General features: G+C 47.1%; 7 protein-coding genes across 7 annotated transcripts; 5 read left to right on the top strand and 2 right to left on the bottom strand.

Annotated features, from left to right (window-relative positions):
- Nucleotides 1-1,082: 1,082 nt before the first annotated feature.
- EDB93DRAFT_1257653 (uncharacterized protein) lies at nt 1,083-3,185 on the top strand (the record flags this gene model as incomplete). The annotated part of the gene is made up of 10 exons (XM_041454107.1): nt 1,083-1,107; nt 1,158-1,196; nt 1,254-1,538; nt 1,600-1,698; nt 1,748-1,815; nt 1,867-2,373; nt 2,422-2,577; nt 2,628-2,822; nt 2,874-3,043; nt 3,092-3,185. 10 exons carry the CDS (start codon nt 1,083-1,085, stop codon nt 3,183-3,185), a joined length of 1,638 nt encoding a protein of 545 aa, XP_041300697.1.
- A 1,116-nt stretch (nt 3,186-4,301) lies between these two features.
- On the top strand, nt 4,302-5,452 carry EDB93DRAFT_1341140 (uncharacterized protein; the record flags this gene model as incomplete). Its single annotated transcript, XM_041455469.1, has 5 exons — nt 4,302-4,759; nt 4,811-5,095; nt 5,152-5,251; nt 5,307-5,333; nt 5,393-5,452. The coding sequence occupies 5 exons, from the start codon at nt 4,302-4,304 to the stop codon at nt 5,450-5,452; spliced, it is 930 nt and encodes a 309-aa protein (XP_041300696.1).
- Nucleotides 5,453-7,507: 2,055 nt separating this feature from the next.
- On the top strand, nt 7,508-8,430 carry EDB93DRAFT_1243849 (mitochondrial matrix Mmp37-domain-containing protein; the record flags this gene model as incomplete). The annotated part of the gene is made up of 4 exons (XM_041452195.1): nt 7,508-7,672; nt 7,736-8,032; nt 8,151-8,247; nt 8,300-8,430. The coding sequence occupies 4 exons, from the start codon at nt 7,508-7,510 to the stop codon at nt 8,428-8,430; spliced, it is 690 nt and encodes a 229-aa protein (XP_041300695.1).
- Nucleotides 8,431-12,048: 3,618 nt separating this feature from the next.
- On the top strand, nt 12,049-12,811 carry EDB93DRAFT_310917 (uncharacterized protein). The gene is made up of 4 exons (XM_041456050.1): nt 12,049; nt 12,104-12,249; nt 12,304-12,723; nt 12,776-12,811. Exons 2-3 carry the CDS (start codon nt 12,191-12,193, stop codon nt 12,566-12,568), a joined length of 324 nt encoding a protein of 107 aa, XP_041300694.1. The 5' UTR covers nt 12,049; nt 12,104-12,190; the 3' UTR covers nt 12,569-12,723; nt 12,776-12,811.
- EDB93DRAFT_1097180 (cytochrome P450) lies at nt 12,595-13,173 on the top strand (the record flags this gene model as incomplete). Its single annotated transcript, XM_041446862.1, has 3 exons — nt 12,595-12,648; nt 12,729-12,926; nt 12,961-13,173. Coding segments are annotated over 3 exons (465 nt in total), but the record flags the coding sequence as incomplete, so codon positions are not given.
- A 2,554-nt stretch (nt 13,174-15,727) lies between these two features.
- On the bottom strand, nt 15,728-18,257 carry EDB93DRAFT_1188325 (uncharacterized protein; the record flags this gene model as incomplete). Its single annotated transcript, XM_041450855.1, has 5 exons — nt 15,728-16,796; nt 16,847-16,906; nt 16,958-17,043; nt 17,095-18,149; nt 18,200-18,257. 5 exons carry the CDS (start codon nt 18,252-18,254, stop codon nt 15,998-16,000), a joined length of 2,055 nt encoding a protein of 684 aa, XP_041300692.1. The 3' UTR covers nt 15,728-15,997.
- A 1,142-nt stretch (nt 18,258-19,399) lies between these two features.
- On the bottom strand, nt 19,400-21,944 carry EDB93DRAFT_310763 (cytochrome P450). The gene is made up of 12 exons (XM_041456049.1): nt 21,717-21,944; nt 21,534-21,663; nt 21,295-21,486; nt 21,094-21,245; nt 20,927-21,042; nt 20,728-20,871; nt 20,489-20,678; nt 20,381-20,437; nt 20,306-20,330; nt 20,121-20,257; nt 19,928-20,060; nt 19,400-19,874 (listed from the first exon to the last, which is right to left on the bottom strand). Exons 1-12 carry the CDS (start codon nt 21,925-21,927, stop codon nt 19,802-19,804), a joined length of 1,560 nt encoding a protein of 519 aa, XP_041300691.1. The 5' UTR covers nt 21,928-21,944; the 3' UTR covers nt 19,400-19,801.
- Between the last annotated feature and the right edge of the window lie 874 nt (nt 21,945-22,818).

The raw sequence follows: 22,818 nt of genomic DNA, 5'->3' as shown, positions 1-22,818 counted from the left end.
GTGTAGTCTCCCTCATCCATGGCAAGCTCGGCTTCGTTGTTTGTTCTTGATCGTGACTGGCTGTAGAGTGTGCGACAATGTGGGTCGCGACTCTTTGCGATATGCTGGCTGAGACCAGTCACAGTGAGATCATCACGGCCACAAGCTGAATACATGCGATAACCTGGATCATTCATACTTATGAAGCTGAAGTGATACGAGTGGGGGATGAATATGAATATGACGAGCGGCTACTAAAGACTGACCAAGGGTACCGATACGAGTGGGGGATTTGGCCAGGAGGGATGACGAAGCTGAAACAAGGGTGTGGTAAGTAATGGCCCGAACAAATACTAAGTTCAAGGACTAACCCACCTTATTAAAGTTACGGTATATGCAAATATGAATATGACGAGTAGCTACTAAAAACTGACCGACGGTGCAGGATGATAGCCCATTCGCGAATGAGGAACACTCTACTCTGGGTATTCCGAAATGGGGAAGGGTGGGTAGGTATTATGGGACCATGTACAGCAGCCATAGCAAGCAGAATGGGCTGGATGATGGTGTCGCGAAGAGATGGTCCAATTTGCCGTCATTGGTGGCCGGATCAACCTAGCAGATATTAGCACTGCCTGGTAGTCAGTGCCCGATCAACCATATGAATATGACGAGCGGCTACTAAAAACTGACCAACAGTGCAGGATGATAGCCCATTTGTGAATGAGGAACACTCTGGGTATTCTGAAATGGGGAAGGGTGGGTAGGTATTATGGCCCGGGGACCATGTACAGCAGCCATAGCGAGCAGAACGGGCTGTATGATGGTGTCGCGAAGAGATGGTCCAATTTGCCGTCATTGGTGGCCGGATCAACCTAGCAGATATTAGCACTGCAGCCAGCAAAGTGAGGGAAAACATACTAAGTCAGTTTAGCACCCTTCACTGCTGCTACATAATTGCCCTGTTACATTGTGTTAGTAAAATTTTCAGTCCCATTCCCTTCCGTTTGACTGTCACTCACACTCGTTTAAAAAAAAATCTGCACAGGTCCCTCAACACTCCTTTATTCTTTTGAGTCTCAAAAACAAAGAAATAATAATAAATGACTTTACCTCGGCAGGATCAAGGTAAGTGAGTATAAGCAACTCAGCAAGTGACTGACTGTGAGGCTTGACAGAAGCGCGTGGTGCCAAGAAAAAAGCTATCAAAAACGCAGGTGAGCGACCAAAAACACCATCAATAAATCAAACTGACCTGAGATTCAGTTTGGAAGCAAGACAAACCAAGACGCAAGAATGCAACAGTAACATCAGGCCAAGACCGTCCTGCCCCCAAAAAGAGAACTGGCACGTCACTGGTGCCTACTCCAAGTCGGAACTCCAGCTCCACTGGCAAGTCAAACAGGACTGTGGCATCAAGAAAGCTGTCAACACTGAGTCCATTGATACACTTAAAACTCGGTTATGGTACTTACATTGGGCACTGGCAGAGCATCATCACGACATGGTGGATAGCGACTCGGATGATGACTTGCTGGAAGCTCCACTGATGGTTGAAGGTCAGCCTAGGTCGCCGTGACAAATAAGGAAGTTCGAGTCTCACATAATCATCGTGTGCAGCGCAGTATCGACGACCAGCAAAACTCTGCCAAACTTATGCTATGCAAGATGTGGCATTGCCTAAAGATGAAGATGAGCAGAGTGCTGACTCTGATGCGAGTCGGTCCAGGGACAAACCGAGTCAGGGATAGCTTACTAACTGATTCAGACGGTAATGAGAGCAGTGCCACTGATGGTGAGGATGAAGATTTGGCTGCGATGAGGCTTTCAGATGAGGTCAGCTTTGCTATATCATATGCTTGTGAGCTCACGTTTGAAACTTTGAAGGTCGTGTCGGTCGTCACCAACAAGCAGCAGGTAGCATCAAAATCATGTGGCACTTCAAAAGCCAAGTTGGCCCAAGATCATCACAAACAAGCGGTAGAGACTCCTACCTGGGCCAATATGGATGTCGAATGTGCAGTTTCAGAGTCCATTAAAGATTGCTCGACTGGTGGTGACTCATCAGAATTTCAACTTTCTGACAATGAAGGCACTGCACCGACTCGGAAACTTACTTCTGACGCGAAGACTCAGAGTATCGCCTTGCTCATTAAAACAGAAAGTGGAAAGGTGAAATTACTTGATCAGAACTTAGAGACTCATAGAGTTCTTCAGTCCACAATTGTGGAAGTCAAGTGCCACCTTTATTTCGCCAACGGCTATCCTGAACTGGTCGACAAGAACCAAGTCGCACTGCAAGCATTGATAGTAGTCGCCAAAAAATGTGGTGTGCATTCAATCAAAGAATGTCTTCAATCGGACGAACGGTATGCGTCACAACTTGGTAGCTTGGTGAGTTCAACTCGCACCTTTTCATATCAGTCTCTAACCATATGTGAGGTGGATGCTCGTGTTCCAATATTGCGCTGTGAGCTGAAGGAAGACGCATGTGCGCATGCCGATGGTTACTTTTGCCTTGGACACACCGATACTGGGAAAGCTGCAGCGAGAAGGCTATTGGATAAGTTTGCATATATATACGCCTTGAAGTTTGATGTGAGATCTCTCCCCTTGCCTGTACTACTGACATTGTTGAAATTATACAGATCAATAACGAGGCTTCGCCCATTGGAAAGAAGCCCTACCAGGGTGAACTCTTAATTTTCCTAATATATCGGCAGCTCTTTCATAGCTCGAAATCCATTGCCATCAAATTTGCGGAACGCTTCGTCGAAATTGCCAACAACAAAGGCCAGCACCCCGAAGTCCCTATCCCTTTGCTGGCATTGGTTGCAACTGCAGTAATGTGCTTGTCGTCATTGTACGGATGTGCTGTTTAACTCGTTGCAAAGGTGTACACAGCCCTTCTGTGGAAGTCGCAAGGTTCATCATCAAAATTCAACTTTACAGGAAATTTATTCAGCGAGACATACAACTACCATGTCAGGTTCCTGGAAAAACTGAAGAAGGACGCACCTGCAAAATTCCACTGTATGATGGCCGACATCTATGAGGCTGCACAGTGAGTTCCACTTAGGTAGTATTGCCTCGATGCTCACTTTGCTTGCAGGAAGTTGCGATACAGCGGCGCCACTACCGGTGGCCATGCTGCTGAGCTCGAAGCATTCGAGTTACTTGACCTTGACAATATGGAAGAAGACTGAATCATCCCCCGCTCGTTTTCATAGTGTACAATACGGAATCATGAAGCTGATACATAGTCTCCCAGTTGGTCATAGCGCGCACTGTTATTTAAATTAACCTACTGCCCATATACCCATTTTTAATCAAATTTAATTTTGTTCTTGTATCTTATTCTGTCTGATTTGGTTGGAACCCTCGTCTAAGATCAAAAAATCAATTCTAAAAGTCATGCTAATGTGTTTGAATTAGTGAAAATAGTTGCTAATTCTTGTGTTTTTATTAGGGGGTAAAAAAACCGACTTAAGCTAGCTAAAACTTGAATTTGTAAAATTTAGATATAATAACGCAGGATTAGTTCTAATGTTACATCTTTAAGTAAATTTGTCTGGGGAGGGTTTTCCTGATGATGGCATTTCTTACTGGCCTTGTGGGTCACCATGGCAGATTTGCATGTCGTCTCTATTGCGGACTCCCAGGGAGACACAAACCAGGTGCACCTACGTACTATCCTGCCCTACGTCAACCTGAAGGTACTAATCAACCTGATCACCCCGACTTCTTCATTGATCGGCTTCCCCTTCCCGGATCATTTGATTATGAACAGAACCTCAAGCATGTGATCTGCTGTTCCAACATGGCCGAATACGAGCTTGCACGCCTCGAGACAGGCATTACAAAACCAAGCATCTTCTGTGGCTTCGACACTGACCGTATTTTGCTGGTGCCACTGTGCTTTGGCTCTGACATCATGCACATCGCTGCCATCAATACCGGCGATCTCCTTCTACCCCTCTGGAGAGGAACCTTTAGAGCCGAGACTACGGATGATAAATCCACATGGGCCTGGGCTGTTCTGACGAAGGCGACTTGGAAGGCACATGGATCTCTGATCACAGATGCAACACCCTTTCTGCCAGGTTCATTTGATCGACCTCCTCGTAATCCTGCAGAGAAGATCAATAGTGGGTATAAGGCCTACCTACCTGCAAGACCAAGCTGGTCAGCCGGTGTCTGCACAACGGGCAAAAACCATCCGTCCTTTCATGCTGTCATGTTTTTGACAACTCGAATCTCAAGGTCTCGCGCCCGAATCCATTGGCCAAGCATCACTCAAAGTCCTACACTGGCTTATTCACATGCTACGCAAACATTACATTGAACTCCGTCTATGCACTGACAATTGGAAAGCTATGAAATTAATGATCGTCAACTATTCCCAATGGTACAACTACCACGTTGTGAAGAAACAAACTAGCGGTCATGTCAAGTCCGAAGACATAGAGACTGCCGACAATGACAACAACAACAACAAGTCCCTACTGGCTTCAACACCTGCTGCTACCCCTCCTTCTTCCTCACCATCTGCGACACCTGCTGTTACCCCCCCTTCCTCATCTTCTTCAATGCCTGCGGTTACCTCTCCTTCCTCATCTTCAGCTTCTCAGAAACGAGTTAACATTGATATTGACCCTGTCGCAGAACCAGCATTGAAAAGACAACGAGTTGAAGTGGAAGAACGTGAACCAACCCCACCTCCCCGTACCGACAAAGGAAAAGAGAAGGAAGTGATTACTGTGGAGGTCAACAATCCTCTGTAAGTGATCGCTCTATTGATAATTCCATTCTACTGATACTATTAATTTAGTTCTAATCTTGTCTTCAAACCTCGCCCCAAGCCAATCCCAAAGAAAGCTCCTGCCTCCATCGACTCTGCCACTTCTGGAACCACTAGCGCCGAGCCGACTATCATCACCCCTCCATCCAACGACCCATCGGATACCAATGCAGCTTCCCTCGCTGTCAAGATGGAACTCCTGGTAGCAACCCCCACGGAGCCCACTCCCAGTGCAATCAACTCGAAGGCCCAACCTGCAAAGAAGCGTCAGCCGAGCACAAAGCCCATGCGTGTGAGCTCGAAGATCACGGCACGGTAAGATTTATCTATTACGGTCACAGCAAGTAAGGCTAACACTATTATTATTATAGGAATCTTTGTGCCCTCGAATGGCAATCGAACAGCCATCAGAAAGAACCGGCAAGTGTCTTTGCAACCTACTGGAACGGTCTATCGAAGACTGACAAAGAGGTATGTTGTTTTTGTATTGATGTCATTTATCTACTGACTAGCACTATTATTGGAGGTATACAAGCACAAAGCGGCTCTACAGGTGCGTGGTATTCATGATATCCGCGAGTATCTTCATACTAACAATGATTTGCCTTATAGCTCGGCTCGGCTGGACCAACCAAAAGGAACGGCGCCGGCGATGATACAGACGAGGAGTAGCGGATGGATACGAGGCGGGATGGCGGGCGCGGGCGCAGCGATACCACTACCTAACCATAGCGATACCTATAGATACATCATTCAATGGCATTAGATACCTATTCATGCCATCTAATTGGAACATTTTCAGCACATGTTTGCATCTAAAACCCATCTAAAGCCAACTAAAATTGTATCGAAGCATTAAAAGTTCGTTTCGGTCTCTATCGTTTTTCGTCTCGAAAAGTCCCACTTTTCTAAAGAGGTCGAAACATAACGAAAAATTTCATTTCCTCATACTATCACCTGATTCGGAATGCACAATCGATGGATAATGCACAATGCACTCCAGAGCTCACCACTCTACATATATTTCATTCGGAACAGCTGGTGGACAATTATTAGCATACATTCAATAATACTACCAATTCAAAATTTTAAAATCGGTGCTGTGAAGCCTTCCCGAGATGAAACATTGTGCGAGTGTGCCCAAAATGAGTGATTTTTGGACACTAAATCCAAGATCCACCCAGATCCCATTAACCTATCAACACAGAAAGTTCAAAATATGTGAAATGCACCATCCTGAATCTACTCCAGGTGTTTCTATGTCAATAGGACACCACCACAGCATGCTATTCGCGATTCATGAGCAAAGCGTGACGGTCAGGCTAGATTGGGAAATCACACTCTCGGCTTGGTTGAGTCTCCGCTTTCTTTGCATTCGGCAGAATCGGCACATACCAGCATCTGTTCCTTTGAAGACACCAGAGGACATTGTTACATTACAAGGACAGTCGACCAATGCCAAGGACAGCTCGAGTTTTTCGCAACCGCCCTTCACCACATTCACAACCTCCTCTCACACGCGAGGATCGTGAAAAACGTATCAAGGATGCAATCGATACATGGCGTGGGGGTGAAACTAAAAGCCTCCTACAAGCAGCCAAGATGCATGGTGTCGAGCACATATATTCCACAGTGCGTAGGAGATGTGAAGGGTTGACTCTGCCACGAGACGAGGCGCATGCAAAACAACGGCACCTTACACCAGCCCAAGAGGAGGTTCTCATTGATTGGATGAAGTTCTTGGGTGCAACTGGACGTCCTATTTCAAAGGAGACTGTGCGCCCCTATGTCTATGACATGCCAGCCCCAGAAGGGGCTCGTCCTCTTCGAACTTCACAAGACCTCCCACCACAGCTACATGCTGGGCCGTCCACTGGCAGATACATGCCTTACCCCCTGCATGGCCTTCCTGCACCATTAAATAGAGTTTCAGCAAATAATGATCACTCAGCACATCCTAGTGTTTATTACTAGATATTATTCCCTCAATGAAATTTGATTTGGAGCTCGTTATTGAAGCTTGAAGTTATGAACGGTGCGGAACACTGGACTTTCATTCGCTTTGCACGCTGTCGGACTGTGAATATCATTGTGTATTGGCCGAGGTGCCGCGCGTGACATAGTGTGACGAAATTGTGCATTTCTATTGTGTTTTCGACACCTCAACTTCCAGTGCTGCCGCTGCAACAAGCTCGCAACAAAATTAAAAAATTCTTGTTGGGCCTAATGCACAGAGACCTAAAGTATACACTACAGTAGATCCGATACGAATATGTGTTGTTGTTGTGTTGCTATTCAGCAATAAGTGTAAATTGTGCATTTCCCGTCGAATGATAGTATTTTTTTCGATCTATATCTACATGTATCTACGTCATTCTTGTCGATTTTCACTGGGACTCACTGACCACCGACTCCACAAGTAGTCACTATTTCTCACATTGTCCTCACTTCACTGCTTCACCTCTCAAAGCCAGAGACAAGCAAGCCTCGTCAGTTGCAATTCTATTCGCGCCCCCGTCCGGCCATTCCCCATTCACGACAAGCACTTCCAACTCTTCATCCAAGCTTCGGGCGGAACCAAGTCCTACCGGTACCAGACTCCACTCGCGCCCTTCTAGAAATATCGCAAGAGACTTTGACGCACCCATTCGATATGCGTTTGCCTATGGATCTGGCATTTTTGAGCAAGCTGGATATGAGAAGCAGAAGGACAAGGAAGATAGGCCGATGCTGGACTTCATACATCCTGATCATTGGCGCTCAATCAACATGCAACAGCATACCTGTCATTATCCCCTGCATGCACGCGTGCTAGGCTCGTCGTTTGTCTCCAAAACGCAAGAGCTCAGCCCTGGACTTTGGTTCAATACTTTTGTGCCGATGAAGGGGGTCGTGCGTCACTTTTGTTCATACCATTCTGCTATTCGCTTACTTTTACTGACATGGAATATCAAGTTTGGAGTAACAACCGTCGACACGCTATGCGCTGACCTACTTAACTGGCGCACGCTTTATCTCGCGGGGAGAATGCACAAGCCTCTACGTATCATCAAAGACGATGCACGCGTACGACTAACTCAGCAAGTCAATCTCACCTCTGCGCTTCGCACCGCCCTTCTCATGCTCCCGGAATCCTTTACCCAACGCGAGCTATTCAAAACTATAGCAGGAATAAGTTACTCTGGTGACCCTCGGATGGTGCTCCCAGCTGAGAATCGAGAAAAGGTGGAAAATATGGTTTCTCGTCAGGAGGTCCAGTTGTATTGAAGGCTTGCGCAGGGCCTTCCGCTTCCAAGAACGTGGAACAGGATACCAGTCCGCATGGGAGGGCAGCGTATCTTAAGAAGAGCTCCTCAAGCACGTTCATTAGCGTGCCGAGGGGCGTGGTCCGCCTAGAGAGGCGGATGACAGCGCTTATTGGCTCCGTATCGCAGGCGACAAGGAGCTTCCCTTGATTCTTAACTCTGGTATGTTCTTCCGTCTGTATCTTGAGATCTTCATGTTCATGTTCCTTACCAGAGATAATTAGGACCGTGCGGTACCCAGCAACTGTCCAGTCACGGAAGGGCATAGCAAGCGCTGGTGTGGCTAAGAGTACACGCTACTCTGTAGCCAAGGTCAGCAAGTGGTGGAAAGGAGCTCTATTTTGAGTTCGTCATACTGCTTTTAAAACTTTCGGATGATCGCTGTTGGCTTTGTGATTGCATTCTCACTGAATAATGAGGCCTGATGTCCCATGCAATGGTGTCTTCTGTCCAGGATTTGTGGAACGTATCTTATATATCTTCCAGGTTCTACAGCAAACTCATCGGCTTCACTTCGACGGCCTGGAACTCGATAGTTCAATGGGTGATACTGATCAGCGATGGGGATGGGCAGCCTGGCTTGTGGTGTCGTGATAGAATGGTGCAGAATCAGACTCCAGATACTTGCTGTATCAACGCCCGGGGATATTGATCATAGCAATATTGCACAGTGACCCTTACATCTCTGTCATTTAGTAATTACTTCTCACTATTGGTGGGGGGTACGCTTGCTATGCGCTATGCACGGCGTATAAATTCGAGATGTGCATGCACCCGCTCATATTGGTCCACATAACAAATCAATGGACGTCGAACGGCCGCCCCACTGCCTCAAAATTAGAACCGGACCGAGGGGTACTTGATTCGATTGGTAACACGGCCACTGACATGCGGTTTCAGCAAGGCGCCTGCAACCACAGCATGCAAAACTGGCTCGTATAGCAGTTCTCTTCGTCTTCACCCTGTATCTCTCCTTTCCCTCGATTATCGACTTTGTGCAGTATTTCACTGTCCGGTCCGTCTGCACAACCTAGCATCCTTTATTTATCAAGGTCATGCCACACGAAGAGGCCGAGTCAAGCACATCGACGAGATGGGGAGAAGGGCTACTGCACTCGCCGATATATCAAACGAGTGCGAAGGATCCACCACCATATGATGCACAGCACCGGCAGGATGCACTTTGGAAAGGTGAGCAGCTCCCTCATGATACCCACTAGCTTACTCAATTGGAAGCAGGCGGGAATGAAGCGCTTCCTCCTAATTGGCATCAGTATAAGACGTCGTCGGATGCTGAAACACGATATCAAGATCATACGCTCGTAATGTCCTCGTGGAACCGACCTTTACCAGGAGTGCGACTAGGTGAGCGACGAAATCACGACAAGGAACGACGAACTCACGGTTGACCATAGATGATCCTGGAGATCTTGTTGATCCGAGATACGAATGGTACATTTCACCACTGGGTCGGTCCTACTTTGTCAATCATAAGAATCGGACTACGTCGTGGAAGAAACCCAAGCCAGAACGTCCGGCAGGAAGCTTGATACCTGAGTGCGTCATCGAGGGTCACACTGAACGCATATGGGACCTTGCCTACTTGGATACCAGTGGCAATATAATGAGCGTATCTGATGATGGTTCGATTCGTCAGTGGGAAAGAGACGGAGAGCCAGTAGGAAAACCTTTGAATAGTGATGAGGGAGTGATAGTCACAATGGCAGTCTCCCCGGATGAGACAATGGTCGTTTGTGGAAGTGCAGACGGCTTACTGCGGTTGTGGAATATAAAGGAGGGCAGCATGATCGGAGATCCGTGGGAGGGGCATGATGCTCCAGTGAGGTGCCTTGATTGGTCTCCCAATGCCCTGGAGATAGCAAGTGGATCGCAGGATGGCACCATACGACGCTGGAACCCGGATACTGGTCGACAAACAGCACCACCAATAGAGGCCAGTGGATGGGTCCAAACTGTCAAATATGCTCCACAAGGCGACAAATTCGCGAGTGGCAGTGTGGATATGGTAATCTGCGTGTGGTCAAAGGACGGCAAACTGCTCATCAAGATCGATGACTGGTGGGTGACGTCATTGTGTTGGTCCAAGGACGGCGCACATATATTCTCTGGGTCAATCAATCGTACCATCCGAAAATGGCGGGCGATTGATGGACAGGAACTCGTTGTTTTTCGGGGTCACACCAACTACGTCAGCTCGCTCTGTCTTACTCCTGATGAACGCTATATTGTTAGCGCATCAGAAGACTGCTCCATTCGTATCTGGGATCTCAAGACCAATCAGCCAGTAGGAGATTCACCCTTGCATGATGACAGAGTCTTTGCTGTTGCCATGTCCCCCGATGGAAAATACATTGCCAGCTCTGGACCAGACACAAATATATATATATGGAGCTTGGAGGCGGCACTCAAAGTTATGGTATGTATGTGCTTTGTTGCTTTATTTCCCTGCTGAACAGTTTTGACGATTTAGGGTGCGGATAGAAAGTTCAAGGCAAGTCATCTCTGCTGCTCTTTCACACCACGTCTCACTTTATACCAGGGACATCCAGCCCAACCGAGAGTTGTGCGGCAACCAATCGTGAGGAACTTGTATTCTCTCATGTCTCGCTAGATTCTTAATGTCCATTCTGCATCTCACACAACAGGGCAATCCCAGAGGCTCGGCAAAATATGTCAGTAGAATTTTTCGTTCTTTAGCTCTTACTAATTTGACTTTGATACAGGGCAATGATTTCTTCGGCAACGACTCAAGTCGTGCAGCTCCGTCTCCGAGTCCATCGTTCCTTCATTGGCGCAGATTGCTTGGTTCCCTCCGGTCCAGTGCCCAACCTAGAGATACGCTCCCACCATCCCCTCGCAAATCCCGATATTGGAATTTCAGCTTACGTCCTCTAAAAAAGTCAAGCAGCATCGTCAATGTACCTCTGGCTCAAGATGAAGATGTGAGTGGCTTGCCTTTGCTCTCCCTTGATCCCATTGAAACACAACGCAGAGATATGCCATTGTCCCTGAAACCGATGCGGAAGCGGCCGCAGCCATGCAACGCACAAATGGCAACGAGGCCGACAATTCAATGCAATCAGGTCAGCCAGCAGGGGCACAAGCGTCTCAAGTGCAACCAATACAAACACATGCACAAGGCACAACTGATGGAGCGGCGGACGTTGTGTGTGGAGTGAACTGCTGCGGATTTTTCATTGGTTTTGGTCGTCGTCGTCCTGCTTCGCACCACTCATGATGGATGGAGGACATGTGGACTGCACACACTCAATTTAACTTCCTTCCTCCCCACCTGTGTCTGACTCTCCTCGCAATCGATATTTGCGTCACCCATGCGCTCGGATCAATCTCTCTTTGGGATTAAGAGGACGTTTGTAGGTGTTTTCAATCAATCTGATTTGCAAAACAGATGTGGCTGGTCGATGAACTTTGCATTCATGAGGTATATCTCATTGTCGACGAAACTTCCATCAAACTTTCCGGTTCGACTCTGCACTCAGGTTTCGTCCGATGCAGATCAGAGGGGCTCGTGAGATGATCGTCAACCTGATCTATGGACTCATTCCCACTTTGCGACGTCAACCTGCTGATATGTTTGCAAATTTCGAGCAATTATCAACCTATCTATAGGTTCTCGTCCGCTGTCTCGCTGTCAGTTGTATATGACTACCGGACCAGCACTCGTGATGATCCTCTGGTTCAAATCATGGAAAATGCACTGACTGTTGGCCTTGACATGATGACCTCTGAGAGAGAAGCTCTGCTCAAGGCCTTACCCTTTTGTAAGCTTAGCATCCTTTCTCACGGAAAGAGTCAACATTTTGTATCGTCGCACAGTACTGAAGTTACCTGACTGGTGTTGGGGATCCTCAATGCTCGACCTTCGGCCAATCGCATGAGAGAAATGACCGATGTGCCGTTTCGGTATACACAGCAGCATATGGTGGGCCCTGTCTCTGTTGGTTTGGTCCCAGGTACTGACTCTATGCTTGCAAAGGCCGACAGCTCGTCACTTGACCAATTGTCAATGATAGCAGAAAATTTGCGACGGATGAAGGAGAAAGATGAGGCGTGATCCAAACTAATGTTCGAGACTGATGTGAAGGCAACTGCTACTAGCTCGGCCTACTACTGCTATGATAGGTTTGTCACTTTTTACGAGGGACGCTATGCTCTTGACAATTGCATGTTATGCAGGTGGATGAGTCAGTCAGCTTATATCCCAACCATACTGTGTGCGCTCAGCCTCTTTACAGACGGTTTCAACCCTGATGGCTTTGTTCTCGCCATGGTGTCTTACCCAGATTTTCCGCGACGCGCACAAGCGGAAATCGACTCAGTGATTGGACAAGATCGCGTACCTACATTTGAAAACAGTGCATCACTACAATACGTTGAATCAATTCTGCGGGAGACTATGAGATGGCAGCCTATTGCACCCCTTGGTAGTTTTCCTCGCTGAGCAATCTCGCCTTCACTTAAGATGATCCTATAGGTATACCACATGCTACCACGCGTAATGATATATATTCATTCCAAAAGGTTTTTTGTTCTCATCCAGTGAACCAATCATTTGTAGTTTTGTACTCCAGGAACAGCTGTCATATTCAATATATGGTCAGATACCAAGATTCTCCCCATCTTTCAGGATACTAATGTTACATTACAGGGATATTTCACAGGATGAAAGGCTGTACCCTGACGCATCTCGTTTCATACCAGAGAGGTTCTTGGACGCTAACGAGGCATTGACCAATGATAACCCTGCGGAATACACTGGCCGGCGTGTATGCCCAGGTTGGTTGGGTTATCCTACTCTCGTATGATGTGTGTGTTGAGTTACTCTTTCACTAGGCCGGTACACTGGTGATACCACTCTGGTCTGCTATTGCGACCATGTTGGCCACGGTCGAATTTTCTTTTGCTAAGGATGACCAGGGGGAAATGATCAACTTCACCCCACAATTTACGACGGAATTGACTCGGTGTTTTGTTTCCCTGTGCCATTCTATCCTCTTGTCATTAACAGTCTTATCATTTTTGCTTCGTTATGGTCTTTCCTTGTAATATTTCACCATGCTCTCATTATCCGTTCAGAATTTGTGGATCTTCTCGGAACTGGATTGTAGTAAAATTGTCTTTCAGAGATAGATTTCAGCAATGGCCGCCATGGACTTGAAGTACTTCTTCTAGAGTTTTGTATGGCGATCCATCACCCATGACATGGTGCCGTTGACATGCGTATCTAATTCGTGCAATTATCAATATACTGTGACTGGCATCCCCACGCGCTTGCTCTTATGCAAAATTGATGAGTGTCATCTGAGATATGTCCGTAGAGAGACTGACGTTAGTGAGAATGATCGTGTCAATGGATGCCACCACCACATCCTCAATTGTTGGGTGCGAAATTACTTTCATGTGGGATATCGAGAGCCAGTTCCAAGAGGGCGAACGAAGGCCGTGCTTCGATCGATCTGCGGCGCAAATAACACGAATGTGATGTCCATCTCAATCGATGGCCTGTTGTACTAGTGACGCCCCCCAGATATTCATCGAATTGAACCGATGCTCGACAGAGGTTCTCGCACTGTGTCTGTCAGTTTGGATTGCTGTGGAACACTTCCGTGACCTGTGACGAGGGCCGACTGGGCCCATCAGCAGGATTAACTGTTCTGCAGAGTGCTGGTAAAATTTCACATGCTTTATTTTGAAAGGCTTGTAATGTGGATATGTTCAATCTCAGATGTGAAAAGAAGCTAATCGCCGGATTCAGCAGTGGCTCAAGTGGGCTTCTCGAGACAGCAGATCGCCGTCTGGACCCCGAAATCGCTTTTCTACATCGCTGCGGCCGTAGTGCTTTTACACTATGGACCTGGAGATAATGTCCACCTGCTCTCCTCACTTGTTTTCCCCAACTATCCCAACGTTCCCCACCTGACATTGATGAACCAATTAAACCTCAGCAATGCCCAGAACCTAGAACTTCCTCCCGTCACAGTCCTCCTGTCGTCGATGTTCCTGCACTAGATGACAAGAAGGTGCCTCTTTTCGGCGATGTGTTCTCGCAGGCATTGTATATTGTCCGGCAGCCGGAACTAGCTAGCAACAAGGCGAAACACGTCGAGAACCCCAAATGATGGGCGCATGTTGTGCTGATTCTCTGTTGCGCGTCTCCCGTCCACCGACGACGGCTAATGATTGTGTTAGAACATGGACAATTGCATTCATTCTTTATATCCTCCTTTTGTCGTCTCGTTGTTTCTATGTTTTCATCAATAACAATCATTGACGCTTCGCATTCTAATTGGTCTTTGAATCGATAGGTCGATTTGCACACCAGTTGGCGAGGACCGTCTATTCAGTACGTTTCATGCATTTTCTTCATACATCCTTCGAGCGCTAGACTCAGTCATACATGGATGCTTTTCTGACAAATGCGAGACGGTCTATTTGCCCATTCGCTGATTCCATATCCAAACACCCCGCAAGGCAGATTTGACTTCTTCACGGCAGGCACCTCAAATTGCCATTCTAAGGTGCACAGGTGCGATTGCCACTCTAAGGCGCACAGGTGAGTTATGCGGTTGATCCTGGTAGCTGCTCATACTCACGACACCGTTACAAACATAGTCCACACAGCAATCTTCTGTTCTCGAGCAGGAATGTCCCAATTCGGTACATGCACCGACGGACATAGATGCTGTCAAAGTAACAATAACGACAAGGAAGGAGAGACGCATTTTCTGTGCGAGATGATTTATAGGGAGGATCTTCAAGTTGAATGATATCTCTGAGGATGAGGGAACACTGGGACGACGACCAGCTTTTATATTCTGCGTACACTTTTGCTCACGATTCTGATAGATTTGGCAGAATTGTTAATACTGTTAGATGGCAGACATTTTGGCAGAACCTGCAGGAGCGTGTGTATTCAGAACGCTTCCAATCACTGGTCTCAGGAGTCCAGATCTTACCCATCGCTTCATCATTCAAACCTCAGATAGTGTGGTTGGCAAAACTGCTCAGTTTTGCCGGCAGCTCTCCCGGCTCCGACGACCCGCTACAGTCAAATGCCGAACTGTGTCTCAAATTCTCCAATTATAATAGGCCTTTCCTCCATCGCCCTTTTGCCTAGTTGGACTCCCGCCATCACGTCATATGCACGTGAATTGGAATATAACTTCAAGGCACCCCAGTCGAATCTATTCAGTTGCGAGCTGAATGGCTCGACTTGCACCTTGGAATGATCCAAAATGCAGATCGTATGCGCGTTGATTTGATGAACCTGTAAATTTCAATAACTGTCTTTGTGAGCTTCCAGTTGAATGCATGTAGTGTTGCTCTGATCATCACCAACGTCTCAAAATGCCCACCTAGATTTCATTGTGTTATGAAAAACATGCAGATCTTGCATGAATGTCGCGAGATCACCATTATGGTAAACGCCTCGAACCATTGCAATTGGGTTTCCGGGGAAGTGTTTGAGGGGCAACGTGAAAATGCTGCGCGACTGCTGCGACTGCTACGGGCTGCAGAGCACATTTGCTATTTTACTTGTTGGTAGACGTCACGGCATAGCCTCTAGTTCGGCCGGCGTTTGATCAGACTTCAATCCGACTACATTGCCTGCAAGGAAACCGCATCATCATTACTATCAATATCTGTATGATAACAACATAGTAAGTAACAAGCAAGTAACACGTAAAACAGCCAAAAAAAATAACAAACGAAAAAAGATAATGACAGTATGCAGGTAAAAGTAGATCCACACCAGCTAAAGCAACGCGAGAAGTGCAGCACAATAACAAAGTAGATACAACACACAACAGCGTTGGAAGGAATATGAAATAAAATAAAAGTCATAAGATCAAACGCCTCCTGGACGCATCTAAAACCCCGTAAACGATCGTAACGCACCAAACACTCTCCCCGCTAACCCCGCCCCCTGAGGTCCAGCACTAGGACCAGCAGGCGGGGGATCAATCTCGTACCCACCTTCTAACACCTCCATCATCCTATCCAGACCCATCTCACTCGCTTTCTTGTCCCCCCAAAACTGCACGAGAAACCGATGTCCAGCAGAAGACACCCGGTACTCTAGGACTTTACATAAAACGAGTTTCCCGAGGGTACTGCTTGGATCAGGGACTATGAGGAGGAAGGCTTTATCGAGGAGCTGTAGTGGATTCGCGGTGAAATCATGAAGGCGATCGGTGGTGAGTTGTCTGTGGGGATGACGGGCGAGGGCGGGGGCGATGGGTTCTAGAGATGAGGGGATGTCGCTTTCTTTTGAGAGATCTGGAGCGGGGTCCGTCATCGTACAGGCGTCGCAGAAATCTCGGGCTTTGGTGAGTGGGAAGACAGCAGGAGGCATAGCAGCTTTGAAGTCGAAGCTGGGGTGGCTATCGTGCTCGAACTGTGGATAGGTGGTGCTTGCGCCGTCGCTGCTCCCGGTATTGGGATCAGTTTTGGTAAGAATTTCGTGAAAGGTCGTGGAGTAGTAAGATCCCATTGGTGGATTCGTATCGGGGAGGCATAACAAGAAATCGCCAGGACTTGGGGCTGGGTCAACGGGTGGAGGGAGAGATGGTTCGATGCTAGAAGCGAGAAGCGGACCTGGCTCGACACTTGACATGGAGTTATTATCTTTAGCTGCTTGGTTGCGCATCGCCAGTTTCCTTCGAGCACTACCAAGATGATTGAATTGATGATAACGCAGCAATTATGTTCGGCTCACCGAGAATTACGGGCATTAATCCGCTTCCTCTCTTTCATTCTCTCAGCTTCTAGTTCGTCACTGATTGGAATCAATAAGTTAACCCGTTAGATTGAAGCAGGGAGCACATACATCTCGCCATTTTTTATTCTTTCCTTCAGCCGCTGCCTGTATTTTTTATTTGCCTCACGATGCCTGTCTGATGTTTTTGGAGCTGTCTGGAAACAAGTTGACGAATGAATAAGCCAGAATGACTGAAGGAAACATACCGAGTTATTGCGACTGTTAACCATCGCTGAAATGCCTTCCGTATCCACTTCCATTGCATCGACTGCATAATCAGACTCGAAGTCTACACCAGAAGTTGGGGAAGGTAAGGCTCCTGCTGAGGATGGAGTAGGATATTGAGCCTGAGTTGCTTGTCGGCTAGTAATCTGCGATTCGGAAGCCATGGCTAGCGTGCGCTGAACAGGACGTAGAGTATTTGATGTGGAGTGTGAAGTGTGCGATGATGGGGGAGGTGTAGGACAGCGCGGAGAAGTGGAAACCGAGGTATTTGCTAATGGCGGGGGTAGGGCTGATAGAGCTGTTGCACTGGCATTATGTGTCACAGATGTGGGGAGTTGCATGGTCGATGAGGCACGCGCTGCAGCTGCAGGGTCATCGACATGATTTGGAGGTGGTGGGGGTGGCGGGAAAGTATAAATAGGTGGGGCAGGTAGGCAAGCAGATGATACAAGTGGAGGTTTTGGTGCGGTTATAGCCGGTGACAGCGCCGACGGAGGAGGCCGCGGAGAGGTTGTAGATGTAGGTTGTGATACAGTTGATGACGTCGGAGGTGGTGTACTTACGCGTGGAGCAGGCGCAGGTATGGGGGTGCGTATGGATGAGGTGGGAATAGGAGCACCAGTACCAATATTGATACCAACAGCAGGTGCAGAAGCGGTAAGAGACGATGTAGATGTGTTCTTTGCGATAGATAATGTTGTCGCATGTCCTACAAGCGATGCTCTTGGCAAGCGGATTGTCAGAGGTGTACGAACGCGAGGTTGAGTACTCTTAATCGGTTCTGCTGATGCCGCTGCGGGTCCCCTGGAGCGCTTATACGGTGTAGCCCGAGTTGGCGAAGAACTAGTTACCGGTGCAGGAGATGAAGAAGGAAGGTCATGGGTACTAGGAGCGGACGCTGTAGTTTTTGCGCGTGTCCGAGTCTGCGGCATGCCTGTGATATTAGCTATAGAATTTGAGCTTGAAGAAGCCTTCGAAGCCCGATTTTCGAGCAATGATAAAAGAGGAGGCAACAATATTTGGCTCGTTATAATCCCTGCAAGTCAGAGTCAGCTTAATTCAAGGAGTTTGGGAACAACCAAGTACCGTGTCCGGTCCCGCCTAGCAAGTTGAAAAAGAAAAAGAGCGTGAACACTTCCATTGAGCTCCTTCCATCTTTGGTGTTCATCTGGCTTATCACAAATCTAAATGTCGTGAGTTCATCGATGTTATGGTTCAATTCTAATACCCAAGCAGATACCTAGGATCATCGGACGTTCGAGACTCTGGCAGCGACCGCACAAGAAACTTGGTCTTCGACCTCCATTCAATTGTATAAGTTCTACAAACTTCAAGAGATGCGGTCGCGAGGATTGGTTAACTTTGAAAGAGCCACAACTTCGAGGGAAATACGAATAACCATTCTCTTCAAATGTTGCCTAGAAATTTCCAACAAGTCTCATTCTAGTCCTTTTCTCTTCCACCCGATGGGACACCACGCCTTGTATTTGTCTCGGATCGTTCGCCTCGTGAGTGTATCGAATGATCAGACAGTACGTCATATGGACCATTTCTTGATATCCTAAAGCAGTGCAATCCCAACTTCCCGTTCTGTCATGCGTGCTCTCAGCCAGCCGCGATGAGCAATATTCAAACTAAGCTCTTCGGCCTTTCGTCGTTCTCATATTAAACCGGCCAAGCATCTTCTCTCCTCTCAGTCCTCTTACTGTTGAAGTTCCAACAGTAGTACAGGCCAGAAAGGTTCGACTTTCGTCGCGTACGTTTGAAATAGGCATGGTTCAATATATTCTCTGCAACCGTTGGCTGTTGCTTCGCGGCCAGGAAAATAAACACAGCAGACTTGTCAGCAGCAGCGCAGTCAACTGCAAGCCTAAACGTCATCATCGTTACCTCAGCATGTCGCTCCTCTGACGTCCACAACACCCGCTCCAGGTACTAACATCACCGCACCAGGTGCAGAGACCGCACAGTCCCAACCCATCCCAGTGCAAACTCGTCTTGTGCTGTTACATTGTTGTGCCTCCTTTGCACGCCAATGGCCAGTGATATTGCACTTGTTGACAACTATCCCATCCTCGTTTTGAGTTCTTTTGCCCTTTTATTTCTTTCTCTGCACGAAGTTCAAGTTTCGCTACTTCGTGAATCGTGTTTTCTCGTCGTGAGGTTCGTGAAGTGCATTCGCACCTTTTTATTTGCGAGCTAGTATTATTGTTTATTTCGTGTGTTATTCTTATTCACAGCGCTCCGTAAATGCCCTCACTTGCAAGACCTACTAATATCCATTGACACGATATCGAACTTCCAACTCCACGTTTTTGAGGGTGGGTACGTTCGAGTCATATAGCTGGGTACATCATGTGAATATGGATATGGTACCCCAAATCAATCATGGCACATACAGACGAGTATAACTGAATATATGGTGCATAGCATACGCGTTCACTTCTTTCGTTTAGGTTTGAGCTTCAATCCATGGACTTCAGCGTTGGACCGGGGACAGACTACAAAGGGAATCCAAGGTCAAACCTCTATAACGGGAGGCTACGGTTGTATCTATCAACAACACGGCGTGGGACTACTGCTCCGCACTTCAAACAACCTGTGCCAGACCACCCTGGTACAGCGTCCCATGAACTGCACATTGCAAGGAAATCCAAACGAGTTCTTGTATACATGTCATAATCCGGATCAGATGAAATCCTCGAGTCCTGGGGTCACATGAGAACGTAGTGTAATATTGCAAGGGAAGTTCATCAAGGAGCTAAAGCGATACGAATGTTAATGTCGGGAGAACGAGATGATGAAACAAAGTACCGAACGAGTCCCGGGTTGAATTGAGGGGTGAAATCGATCACTTTGCCATTGTCATCCTTGGCAAAGGAAAAGTCCACCGTGGCTAACATGGTCGCTATTGCAGACCACACAGAGGCATCACCGGCATACCGTCCTAAGTAAAAAAAGCATTGGCTCATCGCATGCTATGTGGCGGTGAAGTGGATCAACTCACCTGGACATGCGCGCCGGCCTAAGCCAAAAACGTATCCCGCTGGGTCATCATCAGTTAACGCGCCGTTAACATCTAGGAATCTCTCCGGGATAAAATGAGATGCATTCGGATACCGTTTTTCGTCCCGTGAAATAGCCCTATGATGTGACATTAGTATCTCGAAACCTGTGGAGAATTTAGCTCACCAGATGTTACACATGACAGTCGTTCCTGATGTGCGATGTTACAAATGATTTGATCAGTGGATAAGAATAGCAGACCTTTCGGAATGAAATAACCATTGTATGTATCATCGCTCGAGGTGGCATGTGGAACACCTATATTATCATTTTTAGCACAGGCGAAATAAATACAGCAAGTAACATTACCAAGGGGTAGAATGGGGTGCCATCGAAAAGTCTCCCGTAGAATCGATTCAACATAGGGTAGTGATGTTCTGTCCTCAAACACAGGCAATCGATCTCTTCCGATCACCGAGTCTATTTCTGCTTGTGCGCGTCTCTGAACCTCTGGATGCAATACCATAGCGAGAACAAAAACCATTAAGGTCGACGTGGTCTGTGAGGAGTTTAAGCAACACATGATATGATTCGTGACATCTGCTGACCGTTTCATATGACTGCATAACACCAGCTGCAGCTGCTCTCTTCAAGGCAACCTCGAACATTGGCTTATATGCCTCGTCTTGCTTCTCCATCTGTTGCAAACTTTCTGTAACCATCGAAGACTGGCCGAGGAACGAGCTTCCAGCCTTTGCAGACATGTACTCAACATGTAGCTCCGAACTTTATCAAAAGCGAGCCCACCGTATGCTGCTCCATAGATTGAAACGGCAAGTCCCTCATTTTTTCCATACAACTGGTCGAAATTTGAGCAGCGCGTTTGATGGAGGATCCCCAGCACCAATCAGGTAACTTCAGTACTGCACGAGGTTGCGTCGTCAAGTCTTTTTCATCAGCGAGAGTGAACTCACAGAAGGGGAAGAGTTGAAGCAAGATTGTCCTCTCTGGGGTCGTCATCTCAAGTCCAACAGCTACTGTATCTTCCAAGATTCGAACCAGAGGATCATCGCGAGTGCTGGGTTGGTAGTCATATATGACAGACATCCCAACTGATGACGAGAACCTGTGGATAAATTGGTAATTGCGTGATAAATTCAAACAAATTGACTGACGTTGCGAAGTGAGAATGATAGTGTTTAGGGTCATCGATTAGGTTGACAATCATTTCACGAGCCCGGCTGATCTGCATCGGGCGAACCTTGAGTGCAGAGTTAGCACGGAAAGCTTGGTGGAAGAGTCTCCGAGAAAGACGCCATTCGTCACCATAACCTGTAAATGCAAAGGTGATCGCGGACCAACCAAATCTGACTGCACCTCAGACTAGGTGAACGAGGTAGATATTATAACGCACTGTTCGGCTGTGGCTATGTATGGTCGATCAGAGTAAATCTCGGACCGCTTATCCAACAAAGCTTCTGCGATGTGCTGGGAATTGATTGATACGACTTCCTGGCCCAGAAGCCGCACGAAAATCAAGTCACCTGATATTATGATTTACACCACAATGATTGGACCATACCATCTCCCCACGTACCATAGGCAGCACCCAATTCGGTATACGACAGCCAAGGTTCCTTGCTGTCGATAGATAAGACGTTTCCTACCAGTGGGAGGGGTACCGGGCCAGGAGGAAAGCAAAGTTTGTTCCGTCGGTTCTTTGTGAACCGCCTGAGGGCTATGAAGACAACAAGGGAAAGAGGTAAGACAGCAAGGATACTAGGGCGACCATCGACTGAAGGATACATGTTTAGAGCAGTACGCAAATCTTATTATATCCAACGCACGAAATAGGCCTTATAAAGTATCATCCTTATGGAACCCACGTCAGCGCTCATAGTTGCCCGGACAGCGAGTTCAATTTTACTAGTAAATTTTTGAGCACTGCATATCAAATCCGCGCTGAATTTTCGATCGCATGTGAAATTGGCACTCACAGCAACACGAGTCCTGTTTCATTTAATCAGTATTATCATGAAACATGCTGTCCCATTGATGACATGTTTAGGTCCTAAACTTTAGGACTTTTGTCAGTGCGACAAATGTCAGTTGTACTGGCACTTGGCGGTTTTGCCCCCCTGGGGCTGTGGCACACTAGAATCTGTTTCACTTGCAATTTTGTAAGGAGTGCTGGCCACTCTGCTGATCGAAGCGTGAAACTGACCGGATGATCGACGTATACTAAGTAAATGATGGATTTATCCGATGGCTGACTACACTACAAATAGGAACTCAGGCACGATCATTGAATAGTTAGTTACATAATATATGTCGGAAAATTGTAATTTTGGTTGAATATATTAAAAGGGCGTGTAAGGCCTCAATTTACCAGCGGTATTGCGGTTGCAAGACAACATGAAAGCTGCTTGGAAGACTCAGGGGTGGTCTTCTAGCATTTAGAAAATGTACACACACGAGAGTCGATTTTGGTCAAGATAATGTCGGAAATTCCTAATTTAGATTTCAACGCCTTGCAACGCGTTTCAATGCCCAAATGCAGAGCGTGTCTTTAAATAGGTTTCTACAGTGATCCCACGGTCCTTTGTACACAACCACTCTACTGTACAATTAAATTTCCTCGATGAGTTCTTCATCAAGTCCTTGCAAAAACTATATCATAATATTCAGAATATGTTCTG

The sequence above is a fragment of the Suillus bovinus genome, assembly GCF_016758785.1.
Source record: "Suillus bovinus strain UH-Sbo-P2 chromosome Unknown EDB93scaffold_201, whole genome shotgun sequence".
Classification (NCBI taxonomy): domain Eukaryota; kingdom Fungi; phylum Basidiomycota; class Agaricomycetes; order Boletales; family Suillaceae; genus Suillus; species Suillus bovinus.
The sequence above is the reverse complement of the archived record's forward strand: the minus strand, read 5'-3'. Positions and strand labels throughout refer to the sequence as shown.

What these genes read in the sequence shown, in the direction of transcription:
- EDB93DRAFT_310917 (XM_041456050.1), top strand. Translation starts at nt 12,191, where the DNA reads ATGTTCGAGACTGATGTGAAGGCAACTGCTACTAGCTCGGCCTACTAC. An exon ending in GCCTACTACTGCTATGATAG is followed by an intron (nt 12,250 to 12,303) that starts GTTTGTCACTTT and finishes CATGTTATGCAG; the next exon opens with GTGGATGAGTCAGTCAGCTT.
- EDB93DRAFT_310763 (XM_041456049.1), bottom strand. Translation starts at nt 21,927, where the DNA reads ATGTATCCTTCAGTCGATGGTCGCCCTAGTATCCTTGCTGTCTTACCT. An exon ending in TTATGCAGTCATATGAAACG is followed by an intron (nt 20,679 to 20,727) that starts GTCAGCAGATGT and finishes AACTCCTCACAG; the next exon opens with ACCACGTCGACCTTAATGGT. An exon ending in GCACCCCATTCTACCCCTTG is followed by an intron (nt 20,438 to 20,488) that starts GTAATGTTACTT and finishes ATGATAATATAG; the next exon opens with GTGTTCCACATGCCACCTCG.